Source organism: Sesamum indicum, linkage group LG3, assembly GCF_026168435.1.
Source record: "Sesamum indicum cultivar Baizhima isolate 11 linkage group LG3, ASM2616843v1, whole genome shotgun sequence".
In the NCBI taxonomy this organism is placed as follows: Eukaryota; Viridiplantae; Streptophyta; class Magnoliopsida; order Lamiales; family Pedaliaceae; genus Sesamum; species Sesamum indicum.
Window position 1 is genome coordinate 26,232,160 of NC_142659.1, and position 24,549 is coordinate 26,256,708.

Consider the following 24,549-nt stretch of genomic DNA (forward strand, 5'->3'; position numbering starts at 1 on the left):
TGAAACTAGCAAAGGGTAACAATAGTGATGAAAAATACAAACGTTAGATGCTGAGTCTGATGACTTGGGAAGCTAAAGGTACCAAAAGTGAAATAGGGATATAATTAGAGTACCAAAAGTGAGATTATCCCTATTCTAAAAATGGGTAGAAGGATTTCTTAAACATTCCTCATTTGCCCATCTTTGTTAAATTCACTTAATGGCATTTTTTATTAAATAATTGTCATGCTCTTCATATTATATATTATTTCTTGTTTCTAATAAATGTTGGATCATTTTTTACTGTACAAGAACTGTCAGATCTGATCAATTCAGTTCAACTATTAAATGTTAAAAGAAATTAAAGGTCCGAATTTAATAAATTAGTAAATCTATTGTCCATATACACCAGAACAAAACGACTCAGTGAACGCAAACACCGCTGCATTTTTTAACTTAATTTGTTATTTCATGCTGATATGCCTGAAATTTTTGACAAATGCTCTTTTAACTGCAGTTTATATGATCAATACGTACCTATTTTTTTTTTTTCCATGAAAACAATAAGAAAATCCCTTTTGCTAATATCTTTGACAAGGATCCTAATTTCTCCAATATAGGCACATTTTTGTGATCAATCTTTAAAAACTCTGAGGACGCATAAGCTTTCCAAGAAAACAGTACTGTGTGTGGTCATAGAAATACTCATCGTGTTTATATTTTTAGGTACATTGTTTTTAACTGTACTTTGATGAACTGTGCATTTTATCTTATTTATACCCCTAAAGTATGAAAGGTAGCAAAAGTACTCCTGATAAAATAATTTGGTATTGATAAGACTAAAACGCCCTTCTCACTTACTCCTATACTTTTTATTCTATTTGTTTGTTTTAAATAAAAAAATTATAATAATTCAGATTATATTCAACAGAGATATTTTAGGAGGTGTAAATAATTAAGGGCATTTTCATCATGAAAAATTCGTATATAGAGGGGCTACTTTGTTAAGTTTTATAGTTTAGGGGTGTAAATATATTTTATGCATAATTTAGGGGTGCAAAATGTATTTAACTCTTAAATATATGATGTTAAGATCTCAAATTACTATAGTGGAAAGTCAAATTCAAGTGGATGTTTCACATTCATATATTTTATTTGTCATAATTTTGTTGTATTTTTAATTTTAGATAGGAAAAAATTTGTGTACAACTCCCAACTCCAAATTGATGACCAAAAACAATTTTGTTATTAATATGAAGAATCTGAGGCTAGCAATTGTGTAATTTTGAAAATTAAGTTTAGAATTAAATCCAAAAATTGCACTCCTTGAATGATTTCAAGAAATCTATATTTAAAAGACAAGAAACAAAAAGAAGAGGGGATCACCCACTCTTCACACTCACACGCACTGTTGTATATCTATATATATACAAAACTCCATTGCTGGAGGCCGAGAAACACTCTGATTTGTCTCTCTACACTCTCCCTCTTTGTCTCTCCAACTCTCTCTGCACTCTGGAAAATTTCTACCCAAATACAGAATATCTTCAATTCAGTTCGTTTAGTATAAACATCATTCACCTAATTCAAACGAATCGACGCCTGTAATCTCCTCGTTTTCATGGATCAGGAGCAGTCTTCCGAAGCCCTAACCCCATCATCCTTAGTCGGAACCAAAAAGCTGAACGCCGAGGCTCCTGAATTCGTCCCCCGCGTCTCGTCCGCGGCGACGCCACCTCCGCCGCCGCCGCCGCCGCTGTTACCACCCGTGTACGCGAGGCCCCCGTCGTTTGTGCCGCCGTTGCCACCCCCTTACTATGGGTACGAGAACTATTACCAGCAAAATCTGACGCCGTTTTATGGGTACAATGTGAATCCAGTGGGCCCAGTGGAGTTCGCGGCTGATGGAAAAAATGGTATCACTGCCACTTCGACGAAAAATGGGTTGTCGGATTCTCACCAGAAGATTATCAATCAGGTAGGTGTTGTGCGTACTTAATTGCCCTTAAGTTTGAAGGGTACAAGTCGTTGGTTTGTTGTGCGGAGATAAACAGAGGAACTTAGTTGTTATAGTAATTGCAAATCGTAGTTGATCTTTTACTAGTTCTGGTGATTTTAGTTTCCTTTCTATTGGCTATATGCAAATGATTTAGTATATATGCTTGTGTTTTTCTACATGATGTTTGTTATTTGTTCCTTGGATTTCTTTGTTATGTCCTTATTTTTTGGTAGTCTTATGCTTGCTGATTTTTGTACTAAAAACGTGTAATTTAATAGGAATCATCTTGCATTTGTTCATATTCATTAACCACATAATTATAATGAATATTGGTCTGTGTATCAGGAGCAAATGTGATATATCTTGATCAGGACAGTTAAGTAGTACATTAATGCTGCTTATACTGAATTTGGTCCGTGTGTCGGTAGGAGAATTCCAGATGTGAAGTTGATATGGATTATCATTAATGCTACTTGTCTCTTCTTCTTGTTCAATGAATTTGATCATCATTCAAATTGCTAGTATGTTTATATGGATTTGCAAGGATCTCAAGTGTTTATGCTTCATACTGCCGTCCATTCTTCTTTCCCTATCTGTATTATCTTTCTTTTCCTTAGTTCAATTGTAATGTGTGCCAGTTTCTAGCATCCTTTCCTTTGTTTTAAAACAGATGCCCTTACAAGTCCAATTAGGTGTAATATCAACAGGACCATACAACCACTACAAATTTTATTCCCTAACATTTACATTTTCTGGAAACCAGTTCAGCTTCTGAATTTTATTTTTTATTTTTATTACATCACTTCGCCTTAAAAATCTTTGCCTTCTGCTTTACCATATCTAGACATCCCAGTACACTAACAAGTCGTTCAATTTTTCATCCTTGTTCTACATCACATATTTAATTGTTTTCGAAGATACTCAACTTGCTAACTTATGTGGAATCTGATATTCTTTGCAAAGATCTTATTGGACTTTGAGGGTATCAGGATGGAATTATTAGGGGCACTCCTTGTTGAGAGATCTTGAACTTACCTTTGTCTGTGCACTACTTTTCCTTTGTATGAGGGACGAGTTACTGAATGAATTTGTCTTTCCAGTTTTGCATGTGCACAGTGAACTGTAGAGATTGAGGGAAGGAAGGGTTTCTAGTGTTGCTTCTGTTGCCCCAGATCCTTGCAGTACAGGCAAGGTTGCAACAGATGGCTTAATATGCAAATAGCTTTCCGCAACATATGATTTACATATACAAAAATCTTAGATGTAAATGATCTACATCCATAACAATAACCAGTGACCGCAGAAGATAGTTCTCTTTTATTAATTACAGAATGTAGGATGTAGCTCAACACGTGTATGGTATGTGTATCAATATGTAGTGAGCGCTGGGCATCGTCTTCCTTTTTCCTCCTGATTGAGCATCAATATATGGCAATAGAGGCGTTTTGGTTTCTTGTCAAAGAGCATTGTTTCTTTAGGATATTCGCTTCTTGTCAGTTTGCATGTCTTGAAAAATATCAATTTGACATTGCCACTTCTTTTGGATTTCTAGAAAAGCTGCAGGATCATGTCCCACACTTTTTTGGACCTATATCCACTTCTTTGACCTTGTCCAGTGCCTAAGATTCTGAGTAATGCTGTTTCTTGCAGAATTCATTCTTGGGTTTGCCATCCCAAGATTTTATTCTTTCAGTTGGTAAGTTATACATCCTTATGTGATGCAGGTGGAGTTCTATTTCAGTGATATCAATCTGGCTACGACAGATCAGTTATTTAGGTACATGAGCAAAGATCCTGAGGGATATGGTGAGATTTTCTTGTCTATATTTTCTTCTGTTGGATCATAAGTTTCACGTTTTATTTTCTCTTTTAGACTCTATTCTAATTAAGGAAGTTATGGTTTCATTTCAAGGTGATGCTATGTCACTTGCATGAGTCATTTGGTCAGCTTGATTTGATTGGAAACAGTGTTATGGTCTGAGAATATGAACACCTCATGGTGTTGAAATGAATTTGTTTGGTCACGTGTTCCTGTAAGGACTAAATGTGGAGAAATGTACAAGCATGTAGTTGAGTGAGAGGATCAAACAGATTCTTCTTCACATCATTTTAGATCTTTGAGTCAACTTTCTGGAAATCTAATCTTGGCTTTAGATTTATTTTCACTATGCGTCTGTTGGTGGGAGCTAATCATGGCTTACTGAGTACCTCTTGTTTCCAGAACTGAAGACATAAGATTTATAGATTTAAGATTTGGTGATGGTGCCTAGTCTTGATTCCTGTACCTTGTTCCATAACTATTTTGGTGAAAAATGCCACCGCACACGCACACAAATTTCTTCATGTCATTTCATGCAGGATTTATATCTGGACTTTTTGACTATTTTTGTTCCCTGAGACACTCACAGAGTGGATAGTTAAATTCTTTTTACTACCAAATTACTGAGTTTAAATTGTTTCTCTATGATGCTGTCATGCTGCAGTGCCACTTTCTGTTGTCGCATCATTCAAAAAAATCAAAACTGCCATTAGTGACAGTACACAGCTTGCTAGTATCCTGAGGAGCTCAAATAAACTGGTAATTCTGCATTCACTGAGAAGTTTACCATTCTTTGTAGATTCTCTGTTTCTATGGTAGTGTATTTAACTTTGTCCCTATTTCATGTTATTTCCTTTGTGTTAATTTTTGGTTCCCCAGTTAGTTAGTGAAGACGGAAAAAAGGTTAAACGCCAGCATCCATTGACTGAATCAGATATGGAAGAGCTACAAGTAGGTTTTATTTGTTTCCTTCCATTATCATTTTGTGATCTGAGGTTAAACTCATGCTAGCTTTCACAATCCAATCCTAGACTTTATTAAATGTAAAATCTGTCCTTTGTTTTATTTTTTTCGCTTATTGGTTAAAGATGATTTGCGGTTTTCCTTGTTAAGTTCACAAAATGTTCAGTTATCCTAATCTCATCCTTGATTGGTATCATCTCTGTCTGTAGTCTCGTATAGTCATTGCTGAGAATTTACCCGAGGATCATTCTCATCAGAACCTGATGAAGATCTTCTCATCTGTGGGGAGGTATGTTTTGCGCATCTTTTGAGAGCCAAATGTAGTAATGTACACGAAATATTTGTTTAGAACAAATGTCGTTTGGTCTTTCTTATTCATTCTTGAAATGATTTTACCAGTGTGAAGTCAATCCGTACCTGTCCACCTCAGAGTTCCAACAATGGTGCATCCTATGCATCTAAAGCAGGAAAGGGGGATGGGTTGCAATTCAGTGGCAAGGTATACGTTTGAGTAACTTACCTGCTGTCTGAGCTACTTAGAGCTTTGAGCTTCTCAACTAGAGGAACTATTTGCATGTTGGTTTTAGGTTTCTGAGCAAGCAAAAACATTGTTGCTTTTAGTTGCAATTATCCAACATTATAATTCACATGGTTTATGATTTCTGAATGTTGGCTAGTCTGATTAAGGTGGTTTTTTGCTCAAGTGATAAATGATTTATCTTCTGCTCCAAAGGTGACTATTTTGTCTTTATGAAATCTATTGAACCACCCATTTTTGTTCAGTGATGGCTGCTTGGTTTACCTCTTCTGTCCAAGCAAATTAATTTCAGCTGCCACCAACATTGACATTTGTCAAGAATTGATTTGGATTAGCTTCCTTCTATTCTATGTGCCAGCATGAACTTACATGAAGGTTTAGGAGACCTAATTGATTATTCAGGAACGGTTGGGTAGGGAATGTGAGTGGTGATACATAGAGTATTGAGTTTATGCCCTGGTTTCTTATTTTATTTTTCTTCATTTTTGGCTTTAATTGCTTATGGCATTTGGGTTGAGATATCAAGGCCCAGATGATTATCTAATTACATAATTTTGGGATATCCCAAGACCATCTAGTTCTTTGAAATAGATATTGCCCTAATTGCCTGCCAGTTTGGTGTGAATGAAACAACTAGACAGTTCCCAGAATTGGGAATTTTAGATAAAATGAGGTCAATCTTTCTTAAAAACTTTGCTTCATTTTACCTAAAGAAAATTAAGCTGTTTTTCTTGCATGTGGTCTTTCCTGATCTTTTTATGCATTGAGGGTAAAGGAGAGGGGAAAGAGGGTAAATGAATTGCTCATACTTCCTGGAGTTAGTTGATGTCATAATCTGTGTGGTCCAACAAAATTTGCATGCTATAACTAAGACTGCATATGTAGAATATTTAGAGCTACAACAGCCTTTGTCTGTGCTCATTCCTTGCAAGATCACATTTCCTGACCTCTGCATTTGATGTCATCGTGTAGTTTCATGCTTTTGTGGAGTACGAATCTGCTGAACTAGCAGAGAGAGCGGTATGCCACATTCATACCTGTCTTTTCCTTAAAATCAACTTTTTCCAACAACCACAACAAATCTTTAAAAATGTGGCCTGGTTTGAGCTCTGTACCCCAAGTATTTGTGCTGGCTCTTTTGCAGGTTGCTGAACTGAAAGATGACGGCAATTGGAGGAACTGTCTAAAAGTTCGTTTGCTGCTTAAAAATGTGGTATGTGCTAAAGTTCTTATTTATTTTGACAAGCAATAAGAAGAAACATTTGTGGCTAATAATATTTCCATGCTGAATCTTCACATGCCAATAGAAGTACTGTCAATGGTTTTCATGCGATACCTGTGTAATTATGTATGTAGGAGAACACTAAACATATTATAGAATTGTAATTATGGGTAATTTCTTGCTATCTGTCTATAGCTTTGTTCCCATCTTTGCCTTCATCTAAGAATATCTCGACTTTGATCCAAACCTACAGCGAAACCGACTGGCTATTTTGTCAAACTTTGCTTCTTGAGGGTTTGACTGTCATGAGCCACACCTGACTGTATGGATTATAAGCTTGACAGAGTCCCCAGGGGAGACAGCCCAATGGTTCAGGCACAAGACTTTCTTATGTGAGGTCTTGTGTTTGAACCTTGGGTGCGTGTGTGTTGGGTGATTGAGTGTAAGAAAAAAAAGAGTCTTGACTTATCCATTATATGCATTTACAGGTAAAACCTACTAACGCACGAGCAAAGAAAGTTATTCATGAAGGTCAATCTACTGTTAAGAAAGATGAGACAATTGTGGCAGAGATGCAGGTTTTCAAGGAGAATCACTTGGAAGATACAGTGCGACAATCTGATAAGCAAAATCATGAGCTTCAGGTAAGTGCCACTGGGATTTACACGAACATCAATTATACTATTTAGACAATTTGGAGGCAAAGTCAATTTTAATATGTTAGTATGCTTAAGACACTTTTCCACCCATCCAGTTTCCATGTGCCCCAATGACTATGTGGGGTCGTAAAATTGAGAATAGCTTAAAAAGTTGTATTTGTTTGGTAAAAATTAGGGCAATGTTAAATAGGAATAGGTATAAGTATATGGAAAGGAATCCCAGATAGCGTTTTCGACACTTTTAGTTTTATTTTATGAGTAAATCCCCACCAAGCTTACGCAGATAATTTCTGAAGAAAAATTGTTGCCCAGACTTAAAAGGAACAGTTCACTTTCTGTCTATCTGAGCTAAAGAAATTTAGTTATCCTTGAACCTTTCCACTTTTAGTTGGTGAATTTTTGGTTGCCATTTTATGCTTCCTGATCTGCTGTTCAGTATGTGAAATACACAATGACCTGCACTTTCCTCCGTGAGACCCTTTATTTACTGGAAAGCATCTGCAATGCATGAGTGCTTCTGAGGGCCGTCATTTTCAATTTCTTAGACCAAGATTAATGAGTTATAGTGATGTTTGTGGTGGACAGTTGGAGGATACTGTCAAAAGCAATGGGCAGAAGAAAGGGCGCAGTTCAGTAGGTGGCAGTTTAAATGGCAATGGCAAGGGAAAGGGAAAGGGACAGTCACGTGGACGGCCTCAGCATCCAACTAATGGAGGAAACATATCTGCATCTCCTTCTTTAGAAGTTTCTTTAAGTAATGAGAAGCTGAACATAGCCAAAGCATCTTCCGTCCCTCGCATGCCTGATGGCACTAAGGGATTCTCCATGGGTCGAGGAAAGCCTGTAGCTGTAAAAATTGCTTGAGCGTTTGTGACTGAACCAGGGTTCTGAGTCTCGTGTAAGCTAGCATGCAAGTCTTGGAGCAACAATATCCTCAGCTGCATTTTCCACCGTTCTCTTTCAAAAGTTGTCGACGGTGTTAGCTGGCATAACGGGTTGTCTGCTTAATTCGGATCAGACTATACCCTTTTGTGGAGTGAGTGATTCACATTTTAGAAAATGAAGAACATGGAGAGAACTATTGTTGCATTGTTGTTGTCCTGTTTAGGTTTAGAGGTTACCTTTGTTGTAGATAGCAAACATCTCCGCTGGATGCAGATTCTGTTATACATATAAAAATGAGAAGAAAAAACAAGAAGAATTACTAGTACATCTCTCTCTCTTACCCCCCCCCCCACCCACCCCCACCCTATCTATCTATATCTCTTGCGTGTGTATTATATATAGAATTTATTATACATGTAATTGTAAAACACTGAGCACTGAACCGGGTTCTGTTAGACGGCCTTGATTTTTGGGTTTTTTCCTGAATTTTCTAATTTTGTATTAAAATTGGGGTGTGAAATTATAATTTTATATTGTTATAAGTCCACCTAAAGCACGTGTGTTCATGTAGTCTGAATATTTCTATTTTATTTTCTATAAATAAAAAAAAGGATAAAGTGCTATAAAAATAAAAAATTAGGTGGTTGGGTGTAAAAAAAAGTATTGGGGGACAAGTGCAAAATTTTTATATGTTTGGGGAATGTTTACTATTAATCCTATAAAATTTGTGAATTAAAATAAGTATATCATAAAACAAGAAACGTAAACTCTCATAAAATAAAAATATAGAATAGTTGACACAATAAAGTAAAAAATAGAACTTAGCGTTAAAATAATATGAATATGTCGTAAGTTTGAGTTCCTAATTCGAAATACATTGTTGAAAATATACATAATTAACTCAATATTATAAGCAAATAGAGCTTGAATATAGATATGGACTTCTCTTTCTGTGAGTTTCCCGGAGAGAAATATAGTGGAGAAGAAAGAGGGGGGAAAAAAGAAGAGGAACAAACTAATAGGCAAAAAGTTATGTTTTCACAAACTTTAGGAGGGACAAGTCAAATTGAACATTTTTTCTTAGCCATCATAGTTTTAATTTTTTTTTTTTAAAAAAAAAACAACCATATCCTTATATATTTTGGACACATAAAACAGCGTGCCCGACACCATTTTTTGTTTTTCTTTCTAATTTTGAACACTTAAATGTCGTGTTGACATGTATTAAAGGTATATCAACGTCATGTGAATGTCTGATATGTATCTAATATAGCACGGAATGGTTTTTTAAAAGTGTCGATGAATTATAGAATAAGGGCAAAAGGGTTAGCTTGATAGATTCGATCCAAGAACCTAACAGTATAGTCAAGCAGAGGGGTTCTATTTGTAATTATGATAGCAAAAGAGGAGAATTTGCATATTCCCATAATAACATAGAATAGCTGTGTATTGAAACTTTATATATTTGCGTGTATCAAATATGTAAATACATGTTTATTTTGAATCAAAAAGTTAGGGAGCAAAATTTAAGTATTAATCAGATTAGTCAAATTATATTGGGTATTGAGGGTGTGAATTGTTATCATTAACGGACGGCTCCCAGTGCTTCTCTGGTTCCAAGTCGTTGTTGGGTAATTTTGGACAGTTGGAACAATTCCATGTTCTGCAACTATTTCCCACAGCAAATCTGTCCGCTTTTTTTCTGAAACCAAAATAGGCAGATTTCATAGCTCATTGCAAAGCAGTTGATAACAATGAAATGTTATGCCTGTTAAATTAACCAGAAACCTGCCAAATATCATAACAATTGTGTAACTGGCAATCAACTGAAGTGACTGAAATTTCCAGTAAAATCTACGACTAAGTAGGCTACTTGATCAGAAATGAACAATCACATTTCCAGGTACTCAATACCCGGCTACAATTGGAGGACCGGCTGTACAAATTGCATGCTCCAAGGAAAATACAGATTTCCAAATGCCGAGATAATATTTTGTTTTATTTGTGCCAGCAATGAGAAATGGAGATGAAGGGAATCTTCAGAACATCCCGTCCACGAAAAATCTATGAATTCATAAGTCTGTCCATCACCAATTTAACCACTGCAGGGGCATCAACAGTAACAGCAACCTTGACAGTTGGTTTATCTGACCATTCAGTAACTTCGCCAAACCTTGTTAGACAGTGAATGGTCAAAATGTGAGCAGACGAGGAGACCCGACGAGAAGGATATCATATACAATATGGCGTAAATAAAATATGAATTGTAAGACACAAGAACTGTTATTTTTGTTGATTCAAATTATTTGGGCATCTATGTCTCTATGGAATCATTATAATGCTACTAGACATTTAACAGAAATGAATCTGGAATCACTAAAATACCTGGCAAGGTTTAAGTTTATGCACTCTCAATTCCATAGGATACCAGCTGTAAATTATATTACCCATGGATGACTTCAAGCAAGTTCCTTGTTGTGCATCTGTATTCAGGACATTTAGCTCACACAACTGGGAGTGCTTTAGCTGCGAATTTTCCTTAATTTAATGAAGAAAAAGATCACTTGACTCTTATGATTTGAACAGTGTCGAGCCATGAGTTATCGAGATTTTAATAGTCTCCTAGATGGGATAATTACGGAATCTTGCTTGGACTTAGAAAAATAGCGTGTGCTTAGGCTGGCAGAGCAACAGAAATCTTCATAAAACCATCTTAAAAGTCTCCCATTCATTGACCATCTGAAGAATCCATCCATGAATCCACTATACCTAACTCATAAACAGGTTCCTCCTCATCTTAGAGAATATCAATAGTATGTGCCAGTAAAGAGCTTGGGCAAATTCTGTGTAACCACATGACTTTGACCGTTCTAGTCTGAAGGTTAAGGGAGACTACCTCTCTTAAGCGGCTTTACTTTTCAAGTTTTAGTAACCTATGAGAGATAACCTTCGGTTTTTTCTCCACTTCTTATTAGTATTTAAATTGTTGGATCTCATATTACTAATTGCAGATTAAGTATTTGAATTAGTTCTATATTATCTCTTGTTTTCTCATATGTTGAGTGCATTCTTGCTGAGAAAATGATTTGCATCACTACAATTAAGGAGTGCATCAGGAATACTGAGTTTCGAGGTACTACCTTTTCTGTTTGTTATAGAATAATGTTAGGCCCCTTGTGATGCCAACTGTTTGCACACGAACAACACCTTCTACATAGGTGATCAGTGAAGGATCAACAGCAGCAAGAATGGTTGTTGGATCATGAAGGTAAACACCTGCATTAGATTGAGTAGAGATTGTATCAACAAAAACTTACAATCTCGTCATCCATCTAAGTACCAGTTAATAAAGCAAACCTTTGGTGCTGTAGGCATCATGATGGTAAGAAAAGTACACATCTAAAATCTTGCATAAATACTGCGCAAACTTTCCACTTGATTCTGCCAGCTTATCTCGATCGGCATCTATAAAAGAATAGATAAAACTAATCTTTTGCTAGTTGAAAGAGATAAAATCAAGATTCATGCAACAACTGACAAGCATTTAAAAAGAAGTCGCCTACTTCCTATAGTATTGAAAACGACTTGCATTTTGATGAATTAAAGTAAGCATTAGTGTATATTTGCTGAATCTAATTATGTTATTGCATGAAAGGATGAAAATAGAAGAGAAATTCTTCTCTTGTTACTAGAGAAGACAGAGTGTAATTAGTGTTTATGTCCACCATCACTACCAGTTATCCAATTCAAATTCTAGTGCAAGACGCAACTTCTGCACATCAACCGCTCTTTCCTAAAATTCATGATTTCCCGCATCCAGCCTCAGCAATTAGCAGCTCTCTGGTTTATGGATCCCCGTTACTTTGCTTCAATTCCTTCCTTCTCAGTTTCTTTTCTTTTTCTACTATCTCCATTTACTTCTCTTTTCTTTCCAGCATTACTTCCCTTCCATTGTATTACATTCTTCATAACTAGTAAATAATTGGGGAACTTAATTAAATACTTCATAAGAGTGGTGCAACCAGCAACATATATATTATGGGGCTTCTTGGCACCAGCCTTACAAGGAAACTCAAGGCTGAATTACTCTGTCACATGATAAAGTTCTTAATTATAATTCAGGTTTCAGCTTCAAGGCAATTCCAGATTCTTATCGCTCATCGACATCAAGAAATACTAATAATCAGTTATCACCAATATCAAAGATTCAGCATCCAATCAACCATTAACTTTTCTGTTGTTAAAGCAGAAGTTAAACAAATTAAAACTCGTGAAATAAGTTGGCTCTTGAGCAGCTGCTGTCTGGACCTAGCTATATCTAATGGGAGCATATTTTCATCATTGTTTGGCCCCAGAAGTATTTCAAACTTGATTAAAATACAGGAGGATTTTAATTACTATCAACACTTTTAGGAAGCAATTTTACGTATAGAGAATTCTTCAAGAATGAAAAAAGCATTCACCAAATTTGGACCTCGATTGAGGTTTATAAACACTAGTGTCCATTGCGGTCAAATATTTCCAGTCAGTGTTCTACTTAAGAAGTTGGTCATATGGCAAGGTTGACAAATACAGAGATCTGGACTTCAAAGCTATTAAACATGATACTTAGATAGTCAACTAGTAAATCACAAAGCTAACATGAAATGACAGTGGAACAAGCATACTTAATCAGTTTCCATGAGACAAAATTACCTCATAGCAACTGCTAGTATAAGAGAAACATAGGATGGTTACAAGGTTTAGAAGGTATAACAACTTTATTAAAAAGATGTTTCCATGCAGAAATACCAGTTAAAATGACTTGATGCGTGATGTTTATTCCAATAGCCAGAATATCAGCTCCACTTGTGAATACGATATCTGCTGCATCAGGATCTCCGAAGATCTTGTCGACCAATCACAAGAAAAGACGATGATGATGATGATCACAACAATAATAACGATAACAATAATAATAATAACAAAAACAATAACAACAACAACAACAAGAATAATAATAATAATAACAACAAAATCAAGCAAAATAGGGCAGAGTGCTTGACCAACATGCAAATCATTTAGCAACTTACATTTGCCTCAGCTGCCGGATTCACATTTCCATTTACAGAAAAAGCACCACCGAGAAGGACAATTTGCCCAACATTCTTTATAAATGCAGGATCTGCCTGTATAGCCTGTATACATCAATCAATTTAAGAAAAGCATGATCCAAACAAAATGTTGAAAATGATTAACATAATTCAAGAAACTAACCAGTGCAATATTTGTTAGTGGGCCCAAGGCCACCACCGTGACCTTCCCTGGATAAAGACTAGTTTGCTGAATAAGAAAATCTACAGCAGACTGCTCAATTGCCTTTCCTTTGGGTGGAGGAAAGTTTTGATTTCCCAATCCATCCGTACCATGGACAAAATCAGCAATTCGAAGTTTTGTACCTTTCTTTACAAAAAAATGTGATTTTGCAAATCATGCCAAATAAAACACTTGTTTAATATGAGAGCTTCACAATGCATGTTTTAACATATCAGGGCAAATTTAACAAAGTAAACCAAACAAGAAAAACAAGGTGGTCTGCCAAGATTTGCTTGCCGCAGATCAATCACAATAGTCAGACAAACATACCAATCTGATTACGTTTCCATAGAAAGACCAGTACACTTAATGAGTACAAGCTCCCACACGCTATTATACAAATGCCTTATCAGATGGTCATGGTCAGTTTGATTTTCTTGTACGTGAGGGTGATTGGATAAGAAAAAACTGGACAAATAGTAATTTCATGCATCAGCAAGAAGATGCATAACCCCACCACCCCTTGTGACTAGTATCATCTGCATATTTTCCATCATTCAGAAATTAAATTCATCAGAACTACATTGTGTAATACCTTGTTCTTATATTATACTTCTACACATTCAATTTCAAAACAGTTAAATTGTCACTTACCTTGTCCTTATATTCTACTTCTAAGAATTCAACAGTAAAACAGTTAGACCCCACAGTTGTTTCAAGGAGTTGCCAAATCCAGTCCGATTCCTCCACAGAATGTCAGCTAATGAGTTTATTGTATTTGTCATCAAACCTTAGATGCACTGATAGCCATGTATGAATTGCGAAATCAATGGCCTAACATTCTTAAAACATTTCTGAAGCATATTAGTTTGTGACTCACTAATTTATAACTGAATGATGAAGTAAATCATGTCACAGTATGGTACTTCTGATATTAAGTGAAAAACAGAAACAAATGCTGGCAAATATCTATCATAACACATACAGTGATGGTCAGATGAGATCCTTCAGCCACAGGAATATCTGTCCTCCCAGCGATCTCCAACTGGATTATGAAATGTAAGTACCAATATTTAGTTACAAAATTATCAAATTATCAGTAATCTAAATATTTGCAACTAACTAAAAAATTTGAAGATAGGATTAGGTTCATGTTAGTGCTCACTGAAATCAATCACCGTTTTTAAATTCTTTTTTTTCCTTTTTTCTTTTTGCTCAATGCAAAAGTTTATCAGCGGAAACTCAGAATTTCACCCACACCAGGGGGTCATAAATAGTTTGCATTAGTAACGATAAATACAATGGTACTCTCTGTCTCAACAATTGTCTCTCGGCCTTCATTTCATGACTAATTTCTTGCAAACAACTACCAGCCTTATGGTATATGGAAAATCTTGCTGACACCCAAATCAACAATTATACATCCTTTTCTACTCAATAGATAAAGGTCAAATCCAGAAAATTAATTCGTCTTTTTGTTTGCTGAGAAAGTTGATTTTGGCAATCTTAGAAGGAACAGAAACCAGCAAATTTGCAAGAAGTAAGCAACTAAAATCAGCCTTATCTGTCTTAATGGATTTTCAATTCTTCACGTTGACAAGGATAACTAGTAACTAAATCATATTAACACATAAAAATATAATTCAATAAACAGGGCCGCATCTATTTCCACTGAATGGACCAAGCATAACGCTTTAGTTACCACAGAATAAGTCATTCATCATCCATTACCCTCAGGATATTATTTAATTAAGCAATCAATTACCAAGTTAGAACAACAATGAAAGTTAAATGATGTGCCCTGTGCTTGTAACAGTAGTACCTAGCAGATCAAGAATTTTCTTGACAATTTTCAAAATCTGAAAAACTAAATCACCAAAAACGCTGCTTGGAATTACCAAATGCAAAGCATTTCTGGTGGCGAGAGTGGTGTATACGTTGCCATAAATAGTAGTGAGTCCAATCACTTCAACTTCCGGTGATTGCAGCGCCAAAAAGATCGCCATCGCATCATCTGATCAACACAAAAATATCAGCTCAATGATCAACTTCAAAACCCAAAAAAGTTGGAACCTTTTCACAAATCAATACAACAAAGAGAAGCTAATATGTGTATATGTGAATGTACCAACGCCAGGGTCGGTGTCGATGATGATCTTCTTGAGCTCCGCCATTGATTCAATCCAATAGTTCCTCAAGTTGTGCACTTGATTAATAGATATACATATATATATATATATATATTTCTATATAGGAAAAATACAGACCCCCTCATAATATAAATGTTAAAAAATCTCCGCATAAAAATTCAATAATCAATTATATCTTCTTATATAAAATAAAGTTTAAAAAGAACCTTTCGTACAGAATCACATGGGGGCTTTTGCAATTTTAGGACATGTCAACTTATTATCTCAATTTTATAAAATTTTATATTTTATTATTTATAACTGATCATCAACCAAGTTTTTTGTCAAAAAAACATCACATCAGTGCACATGTGATATTTAAGAGTTATATGATATAATATTTTTCAAATATGCTTAGGGCGATTTTTTTCCAGCAGAAAATTAACAAAAAAAAGATCATATATGGCAAAGTACAAATTTCGCAAAGTTGAAATGGTAAGTTAACACAAAAGAAAATTCGACGATAAAATATAAAACTGAGTATAATTCAAATGACAAAATATAATTTACCCTTATATAAATTTAAAACTATTGAGTTCTTGTTGAGCATTTAATTTTAACTATTCTTTTTACATTTTGGTAAATTAATTTACTTAATACAATAAAACTAGTAATTTGAAATTTTCGGTTCAAATTCATATTGTTACTCTAAACCTATTTTGCAAGTTTTTTATTAGAAATGATTTATTTAATTTGTAATAAGTTATTAAGAACTTAATTGAAATAAATATAAATTTTTATTTAATTCTTTTTATTAATATCAGACAATTCGATTACTTGAAAAATGGTGTCTATTTTATTCAATTTACTTCTTATACTTATATATATATATATATATATATATTTAATTTTTTTTTTGAGTATATGGAATCCACACTTTGACACCTAAGATTCCATAACCAGTAGATACTTCCGCAGGAGCATAATCAATTTTCTGGTTAAATACATTACGAGATTTTTTTCCATACTTTCCGCACTCAGTTCTACCTATTTCTTTAGGTTAGTTTGAAATAAATTCGTTGTGATTACCTAAACACGAGAACCTAATCACCACAAAATATTCCCGTCTTCAAAGGTCTTTCAAACATCGTTCAATTTAGTTACCGTAGGCCTACCAACATATTAGTAAGTCAACCTCAACCTTCATTGAATCAAGTATTATAGATCGGTCATCATCATCACATAATACGAATCGTCCCCCAATACTTACTAAATTTCAGAAAATACCTACGGCTTTTATTAATACTGTCTGTTATGCGTTTGACTAAACTTGACATCAATATTTGTGAGATTTTTTTTACCTTATTTGATGATAATTTTGTAAAAAAATACAATTTTATCCCAAGTTTGATCCATCAAAAGCACTGAACTAATTTATCAAAAATTAAATTCATTCTATTATCATCTATTTCAAATTTTATCTATCACATACTATTCCCGTCGGACAATATAAACATGGCCTATTGTGATAAGACATCAAAAACTTACCTTGTGTTTGGATTTGTGTTTTAAGTGTTTTGAAGATAGAGAGAGAAAAATAGAGATAAATAAGTGTGTGTTGAAAATAGATGATATATTTGGATTTGTGTTTTAAGGTAATTTAAAAATATTTTAAAATAAATGGTATAAGTTTGATGTTGGATTTGGGAAACAAAAATTACTGTGCATTGTCAAATCATATATCTTTTATATGTATATTTATATATAAATATTTTATGTTTAATGTTATACTTTTGGGAGACAAAAATCACTGTTTATTGTCAAATTATGTCTGTTTTATATATTATATATATAAATGTGTATATATATTATATAAAAAATTGAAAAATAAAAAAACACAAAAATAAAGTTTAAAAACACAAAAACAAATATTAAGTATTTTATTTTGTTTCGAAAAATTCAAAAACATGAATCCAAACGATGTTACTTTTCAATTCTAAACAAGTGTATATAGTATCTAGGAGAGGTGAGTGAGTTCAAACAAACCCAAACAAAGCTTTAAATTCCTATATTACATAGCTGATTTTCACTATTATAATAGTTTGGTTAAATTTAATTTATTAGATATTATTGATTAGGATATAATTGTTATAATAATTTATTAAATATTAATTAGGATATAATTGTTATAATAATTTATTAAATATTATTATTCGATAAAAACTATTATAATCAATTTATTTTAATTGATAGTAGTCGATCGGCTGACTATTACTTAAAAAAAAAAAAACTATGGTGCAACCAAAATTTAAAGATAATATTTGTACAGAAAGTCTTCCACATACACAAATATATGTATAGATAGAAATTGATTAAATTCATTTTGACCCCTGTGATATGTAAAAATATCGAAATCCCCCTTATGAAATTCTTAATATAAAAAATCACCCCTATATTATGAATAAATAATCATATTACCTCCTAATCAACTTGAACTTATTTTTTTACATATAATGAGTAAAATACATTTTTTAGTCAACTGGTCAAACTAGGCCTATTAACATTAATTGTTTTAATTTATAATATATATAATTATAACTTATAAAAAAATATTATTTCAAAATAATAATTATAATCCACCATCACCCCACCACCGCACACTGCCTACCGACCCCCTGCTTCGCCCCCTGCCCCAACCCGTGGCCCCACACCCATCCTCTTCCCCTGCCACCCCCATCCAATCCGACCTCCTCCTCCTCTTCTTCTACACAATCAGATGTACCGGTATCAGGTTGTCAAAAATAATTATATATTTTATTGTATTTTTTATAATTGTACAAAAAAATATAAATTATTATATTTGTACACTTAATTATAATTTTTTAAATTAATATAATTTTAATTAATTATATATAATTAAATAAAATATAATTTTAATATATTAATTAATACAACTGTAATTTTAATATATTAATTAATACAACTGTAATTTTAATATATTAATTAATACAACTGTAATTTTAATATATTAATTAATACAACTGTATAATTAAATGAAAAAAAAAAGCCCAAGTCGTGGACGACTTGGGCTTTTCTTTACAAAAAAATTTGCGCACGAGTTGGGTATATTTTTTTTTAAAAAAGTAATTTTTTAATGGAGTCGCGATTTTAAATGACGACTCGTTATATTATTATTAATGTATTTTAAAAAATTATATTAATATAATTTTTTTTTATAATAAAAAATTAAATAACTCCCCAACACTAGGGACAAAAAGGACAAAGAATAGCACCGGCCTCCCTCCCTTCTCACTCTTTTGAAACCAACGGTAAACTCCATCATTTGTTCATTTCAATTTGCTTTCACAAGACTCGTTAATGGAGAAAGGAGCCAAAAGAAAGAAGCAGAGAGATGAGAAGAGAAGTCCATTGCAAGATCTCAATGGCCTTCCTATTCACAAATCCAACAGCTCAAATCCTTCTGTTTCCGTTGAAGCTCCAAAAGGTTGTTTAAGATCTTTGCTCTCTTCAAATTCCTGTTCTTCATCCTCATCTTCTGCTTCAGGAGCCCATCTTGGCAAAAAGCCAAGAACTTTCTCTAAAATAAAAAGCTATGCGGCCAAGAAATCAGCGGCAGATACATCAAAGCTGCTGCCCAGATCTAAAGAAAATGAGGTACCAAGAAGACAATCTTGGCAGAAATCCAACAGGAACCAGCCTCAGACCGGTAGCCAGAGGCGTTTCTGGAGAAGTAACGCGAGACCAGTTCATGAAAATGGCCAAAGATCGAAGCTTTCATCTGTTCACGGCAATCCCGAGAACAAATTGAGTAAAGGGTCTGGAGAATTTCAGGCAAAGATGAAGAAATCACAAGAAAAAGGTCCAGGTAAGCTACCCTTTGAGCTGCTTGGTGTAGCTAATTGTAGTAACTTGAATTCTGCTGAGGATTGTACTCCAGTGGGGAAAGTTTTAGGTTTAGATTCTGATTCTATCAGTTTTGCTGACCATGAAACTGTGATTGAGGATTCAGTTTATGATAGAGGTGGTGGTAACTGTGCTACTGCTGTGAAAACTCCTCCTGTTGAGGCCTCATTATCTCCCGAAATTCAATGTCAGTCCCGTTCAAAAGTGCTGGTTTTCAAGTCGGCAGCGACGCCTGTTTGTTATGGTGCCGGCCACCTCGTCTCTGGGGTCACCGATAAGAGGAAGTGCAGGCGTAGGGGGAGTCTTAAAGGAGGTTGTCAAAAAATCAATCTTTCTGTTGAAAAGAGCAAAGAAGAAGTGGTGAATGATTTGCAGGAGTCTCCTATTCCTTTGCTTGCTGAGGCTTCAGTTCGGTGGCTGTTATCTCCTTGCGATGAGGATCGTGAGAACGAGGGAAGTGATTCAAGAAATAGCTTACACCAATGTCGGACAATGTATGATGATGCTTCGGGTAGACTTAATTTACTAGCTTCATCTTCAATGTTATGTGAAAATGCATCTGATTTATTGTGTGCTGACAGCAGCTGTGATGATAGTGGTAGTACTGATAATATGGCGAATAAAAGGAGAAATAGGAATTTTATACTGTCACCTATAAAAGATTCTGAATTCCAGGGGGTTTTGCAACCTTCAAATGATAAAGTTGACGAGCTTTTGTTGGCTATTTCTCCAAGTTCTAGTTATAGCTGCCATGGCATCAGCTCAAGGGAGGGGAAAAGTTCTAGTGACAATGTAATTGGAGAAAATTCTGCATTATGTATTGATTCTTTAAGTAGTGGCAATGTCATTCAGACACCAAATTCGGACTCGAGTTCAGGTGCGCGTGTTGGAGGGTCAAGGTCAGAGGTGTTTCACAGAAACCTTGTCCTTTCTGAACTTGATTCAATGACTGACGCTCTAAACAGAATGGAACTATCCCCCAGAAGTGAGATGTCGACATGGGAAGCACCTTGTTTAGGTTTACATTTTGCAGATATGGCTGCACCACCTAGTTCCATTGAGCTCAGTCAGCTTCCAGAAGACGTGGATAGTGCTTCTTCTTGGATGTTCAATTCTACAGTGGACAATATGACAGTCTCTCAAATGAGGATATCATGGCGAGATGGGTTGGTGAGCAGAATTCAGGAAACTGATGAATTTGATTGGTGTTGCTTGTCAGACGAAGATGTAGATGCTGATGGATGCCTCGGTGAACAGGTAACGTTGCACCAGCCGATCGAATCTGGTGAAGGTAAAGAAAGTTACCAGAGTAGTAACTGTGGTGGGAAAAGCTATCCAGAGGCTAAATCAGGTGAAGATCAAGAAAATGATCCAGGACTAGACATTGATATATTTCCTGTGCTTAGCGAGTATGAACCCTGCATCTCCGCTAGAGGCAAGAAAAGACTGTCATCGCATAGGCCTAACATATGTGCCGAATCCATATGCACCGATGGGGGTGGCTTAGTTGCTTCAGGTGATTCAGATTGGACGTACTGCCGTGAAAACCACTTGTTTCAGGTCAAGTAATCGCAACTCAAAGTAAGTATCTTCTTATTTTTATTTTTTGGGTATCAATCCATTGGCACTTCCCCTGTTAGATCTCAATTGAGCCTTTTAAATCACCTGTGGCTACATTTGAATGGAAGGATTTGGCTTGAGGATTTCAAATGACTTTATATTAAATGGATTTGAAATCCATGCAAAATAGAAGCTCAAGGATTTCAAATCATTTGTAGCATGAATTATTCAAAGAAGTAGAATGGATCCTCAATTCCCAGTCCATCCGATCAAACACAACATAAATGAACATTTACTACAGGTTAAAAAGTTAAAATCTGAAGACTTCTTCTTATTGCTTTTAAATGTTTCAGTACTAAATCTTCTTTCAACAAACGAAAAATTCCAAAATATTTGATATCCGAGTAATAGTACTGTTCAACTGTAAAACAGGGTTATATTTCTGTAAAGTAATAGTTTTATGCACTTATTTTGTAAGTACGACCACAAACATACACTCATGCTTGACTTGAATTTAAGATCAGTCCCTTTTCAGTTTAATCCTAATTTGGTTCCATGTCGTGTGATATAGGTGAGCTTGTGATGCTCAAACCATCTGGTCATATACATACATAAAATCTTGATACTTAGTCCCCCAGACGGATATCATCTCTTTACTGCATCTTTGATCCTTTGTTTGAGGAAATCCAGGTTTGGATGATAACATGAAGCTTATACCTGTAAGAAAAAATAGTTATGTTGGTGAATTCTTTACCTAAGCAATTGGAACTTGACAGTTTACATATATGCGATTCTATAATTAGAGAAGAATTCGCGTAGATGGCATATTGTCTATGACTCTCTCCACCCCTCACTTTAGCCCTCGCATTTCACTAGAAAGCTATAGCTACACACCGGTAGATTTTGAGTTTATTCATTGCATCATATTTAGGACTAGAGTTTGTATACCTTCTATAGAGCAACGATAACGCCTTATGATTCTTGTCGCCTTTCTTGGTTTTGATTGAAGATAGTTCATAATTCCTCAATTATTTCCATGTTTTTTAGATTTAGCGATGCCGTTTTGCTTCTACAAAAATTTTACGATCTGCTGATAATTCTCTGTGTTTAGACATCTTTTTCTTCATTACGCTACATGTAGATGGATTTGGGGCTGCATTTAGATTTGAGAAAGGATACGAGGAAAGGATTTCGAATGATTTCATGCAAGGTGAAACTGGTATCTGTTAGAATGACTCGAAAAACAGCTCAAAATAAGGCTCCGTGACTTAAGCTAAATTATCCGAACAAACTCAATGAATTTGTTATTTTTATTTTTTGATTCATCACTTCAAATATGTCAATCCAAACACAAGTTCAAGATTAATAAATTCTTTTCCCTTTCTTTAGCCAACTTCGCCCTGTAAAGCACACAGTGTCAGGATTCTCTTTATGTTAGTTCATAGAAAAATTACAACGAATTCTCTTGAATTTTGTCATAATTATAATATACCCTCGTTGTTCAAGAAATTTCCAATACCTTCAAATTTTTATGTCTGTTAGCCCATTCCATGAGTTTTTGTTAGGTTTTCATCAGTTTTTTGTAGTGAACTGATCATAATACCCTTGTAAATTGTGAAATAATTTTACTTAATTTTTTTTTTGGGCTAGAAGAGCGATCACGAAATTTTACTATTTTTCGAAGTTTTTCTTACCTCCCCCCCCCCCCGGCCAAAAAAAAGGCAACAAAAGCAAAGTGAATTTTTAAACTTTCATTCAAGTATTACATAATTTTATCAAATATCGGAGAATATTGATAATTTCCAAATTACAAGGGAGAAATTACAGTTACAACATTTCATGAGAGCTGGTTGTGATTTTTCCTAGTTCTTATTCAAATGTTATAACTTAAAGTTCATTAATTTTTGTAGATGGTGTGCTGAAAAACTCTTCAGCAGAGGTGATGATGCATTGTGGAGTTGATGGCAGCATATTTATGATGAAAAAGGAAGCACTTCACTTATTTTTCTCTCAACTGCGTAGCAGCCAATCTTATCCTAAGATCAATATGATGAGCAAGATCAGGACTTATTGGAGTGTGGAGTCTGATCATCGAAATTATTAGGGGTAAGTTTGTAATTTTAGTGTCCCTACGATTATAAGGGAGATGTATGAGTGTTTATTTAAAGAAAGATTTTGTACGTACATTAAGTCTATATTTGTATTAGTTAAATGAAATAAAGATGTAATAGAATTTGGAATAGCGAATTCTATTTATAAAGTTATGTTATTTAACGGGTTTTTTTTTTTTTTTTTACGTATTTTTTCAAATAAATTAGAATCATTACAACGGCAGCAGCAACAACCATTAGTGCAATATGGATATTTTAAGGCTATTTTATGTACCTCTACAACTATGAAAATCATCTTGAATATATATAGAGGTAATTCTTATAGTTGTAGAGGCACATAAAATAGCCTCAAAAAATTCGTATTGTACTGTTTGTATCACATCCACTTCCTTCATAATTACATGCGGATAATAAGCGTCCATCCCTAAATTGGGTTCGCAAATACTTCCAGCAATCGGGATCAACTTCTCTCGTACAAATTCTCCGTACGAGCTCTCATATTTTTCTCGTATACATTCAAATAACATTGAGTGTATAATCTAAAACGACGAACACAGAATCATATTTCTGACAAATTGGTATTATTGGATTAATTGTTACGACGAAAAATAATTTATACATGAACATATATATATATATATATATATAATATTTCAGAAATATAAATACCTAAATAATAATACTAGTATGGTTGGGGTGGAGACAGATGGGAGTTTCTTGCGATTAAAAGCAATTAATTTGTTTTTGGTTAAGTCATTTTCATTTTTGGAGTATCATTTTCAATATTATAACTACTCATTTTGAGAGGCCAAAAGTCACCGTGGAAGTCAAAATGAGTATAATAATTATTTATTTAAAACTCATACTTTTAATCATCAATGCATAGAACTAGACTTTTTTTTTAATGATTCTATATTTTTAAGCAAATTAATATCTTTTTTTATTTTTATGTATTTACTAAACACTCGTATTTCTGAAATTCTACAGTGCATAGACATGGACACGATACGATACGAAAAATATAAAAAAACATCAGGATATGACACTGACACGACTACATATAAAATATATATTTTTATTATATATTCTCATTTTTCATAAAATTAAAATATGCAATATGAATAATATCAAGATTACCTTTTATAAAGGTAAAATTACATTTTTGGTCCGATAGCTTTAGATTATTAATATTTTTGATTTGTAACTTACTTCATTTATACATTTAATTCTTTTTTTGATGAGTGCAGTCATAAATATCTCACATTTGGTCCTTTTGTGGTAAATTTATTCTTTTGTTAACAATTTTGGTCCTAACGATATATAGTTACAGGACAAAAAATGAGTTATATTACAATGAAGCGAATCAAAATTGTCAATATATGACTAAATTTGTCAAAAAAAGGATTAAATGTGAGAAATTTACGACTAAATTCATAAAAAAAGGACTAAATGTGTAAATGAAATAA

General features: G+C 34.2%; 3 protein-coding genes across 5 annotated transcripts; 2 read left to right on the top strand and 1 right to left on the bottom strand.

The window, feature by feature from the left end:
- The first annotated feature begins 1,343 nt into the window (after positions 1-1,343).
- Positions 1,344-8,389, top strand: LOC105158826 (la-related protein 6B). The gene is made up of 10 exons (XM_011075708.3): positions 1,344-1,957; positions 3,703-3,784; positions 4,462-4,556; positions 4,677-4,748; positions 4,970-5,049; positions 5,160-5,259; positions 6,271-6,318; positions 6,443-6,511; positions 7,009-7,164; positions 7,765-8,389. Exons 1-10 carry the CDS (start codon positions 1,601-1,603, stop codon positions 8,041-8,043), a joined length of 1,338 nt encoding a protein of 445 aa, XP_011074010.1. The 5' UTR covers positions 1,344-1,600; the 3' UTR covers positions 8,044-8,389.
- A 1,420-nt stretch (positions 8,390-9,809) lies between these two features.
- URH2 (uridine-ribohydrolase 2) lies at positions 9,810-15,648 on the bottom strand. 3 transcript variants are annotated; one of them, XM_020692990.2, is made up of 10 exons: positions 15,488-15,648; positions 15,258-15,373; positions 14,345-14,404; positions 13,321-13,506; positions 13,137-13,241; positions 12,856-12,952; positions 11,422-11,529; positions 11,205-11,340; positions 10,450-10,495; positions 9,810-10,237 (listed from the first exon to the last, which is right to left on the bottom strand). In XM_020692990.2, the coding sequence occupies exons 1-10, from the start codon at positions 15,531-15,533 to the stop codon at positions 10,220-10,222; spliced, it is 918 nt and encodes a 305-aa protein (XP_020548649.1). In that variant the 5' UTR covers positions 15,534-15,648; the 3' UTR covers positions 9,810-10,219. The 3 variants fall into 3 exon arrangements, with proteins under 3 accessions (XP_020548649.1, XP_011074011.1, XP_011074012.1); XM_011075709.3 differs by lacking the exon at positions 10,450-10,495; XM_011075710.3 differs by lacking the exon at positions 9,810-10,237 and having other exon boundaries at positions 10,450-10,547.
- A 3,147-nt stretch (positions 15,649-18,795) lies between these two features.
- Positions 18,796-23,246, top strand: LOC105158828 (uncharacterized). Its single transcript, XM_011075711.3, has 2 exons — positions 18,796-20,993; positions 22,883-23,246. Exon 1 carries the CDS (start codon positions 18,867-18,869, stop codon positions 20,979-20,981), a length of 2,115 nt encoding a protein of 704 aa, XP_011074013.1. The 5' UTR covers positions 18,796-18,866; the 3' UTR covers positions 20,982-20,993; positions 22,883-23,246.
- The last annotated feature ends 1,303 nt before the right edge of the window (positions 23,247-24,549 follow it).

What these genes read in the sequence shown, in the direction of transcription:
- LOC105158826 (XM_011075708.3), top strand. Translation starts at nt 1,601, where the DNA reads ATGGATCAGGAGCAGTCTTCCGAAGCCCTAACCCCATCATCCTTAGTC. An exon ending in ACCAGAAGATTATCAATCAG is followed by an intron (nt 1,958 to 3,702) that starts GTAGGTGTTGTG and finishes TATGTGATGCAG; the next exon opens with GTGGAGTTCTATTTCAGTGA. An exon ending in CTGAACTAGCAGAGAGAGCG is followed by an intron (nt 6,319 to 6,442) that starts GTATGCCACATT and finishes GCTCTTTTGCAG; the next exon opens with GTTGCTGAACTGAAAGATGA.
- URH2 (XM_011075709.3), bottom strand. Translation starts at nt 15,533, where the DNA reads ATGGCGGAGCTCAAGAAGATCATCATCGACACCGACCCTGGCGTTG. An exon ending in ATCCGGCAGCTGAGGCAAAT is followed by an intron (nt 12,953 to 13,136) that starts GTAAGTTGCTAA and finishes TTGGTCGACAAG; the next exon opens with ATCTTCGGAGATCCTGATGC. An exon ending in TTCTATAACAAACAGAAAAG is followed by an intron (nt 10,238 to 11,204) that starts GTAGTACCTCGA and finishes CTGTCTAACAAG; the next exon opens with GTTTGGCGAAGTTACTGAAT.
- LOC105158828 (XM_011075711.3), top strand. Translation starts at nt 18,867, where the DNA reads ATGGAGAAAGGAGCCAAAAGAAAGAAGCAGAGAGATGAGAAGAGAAGT.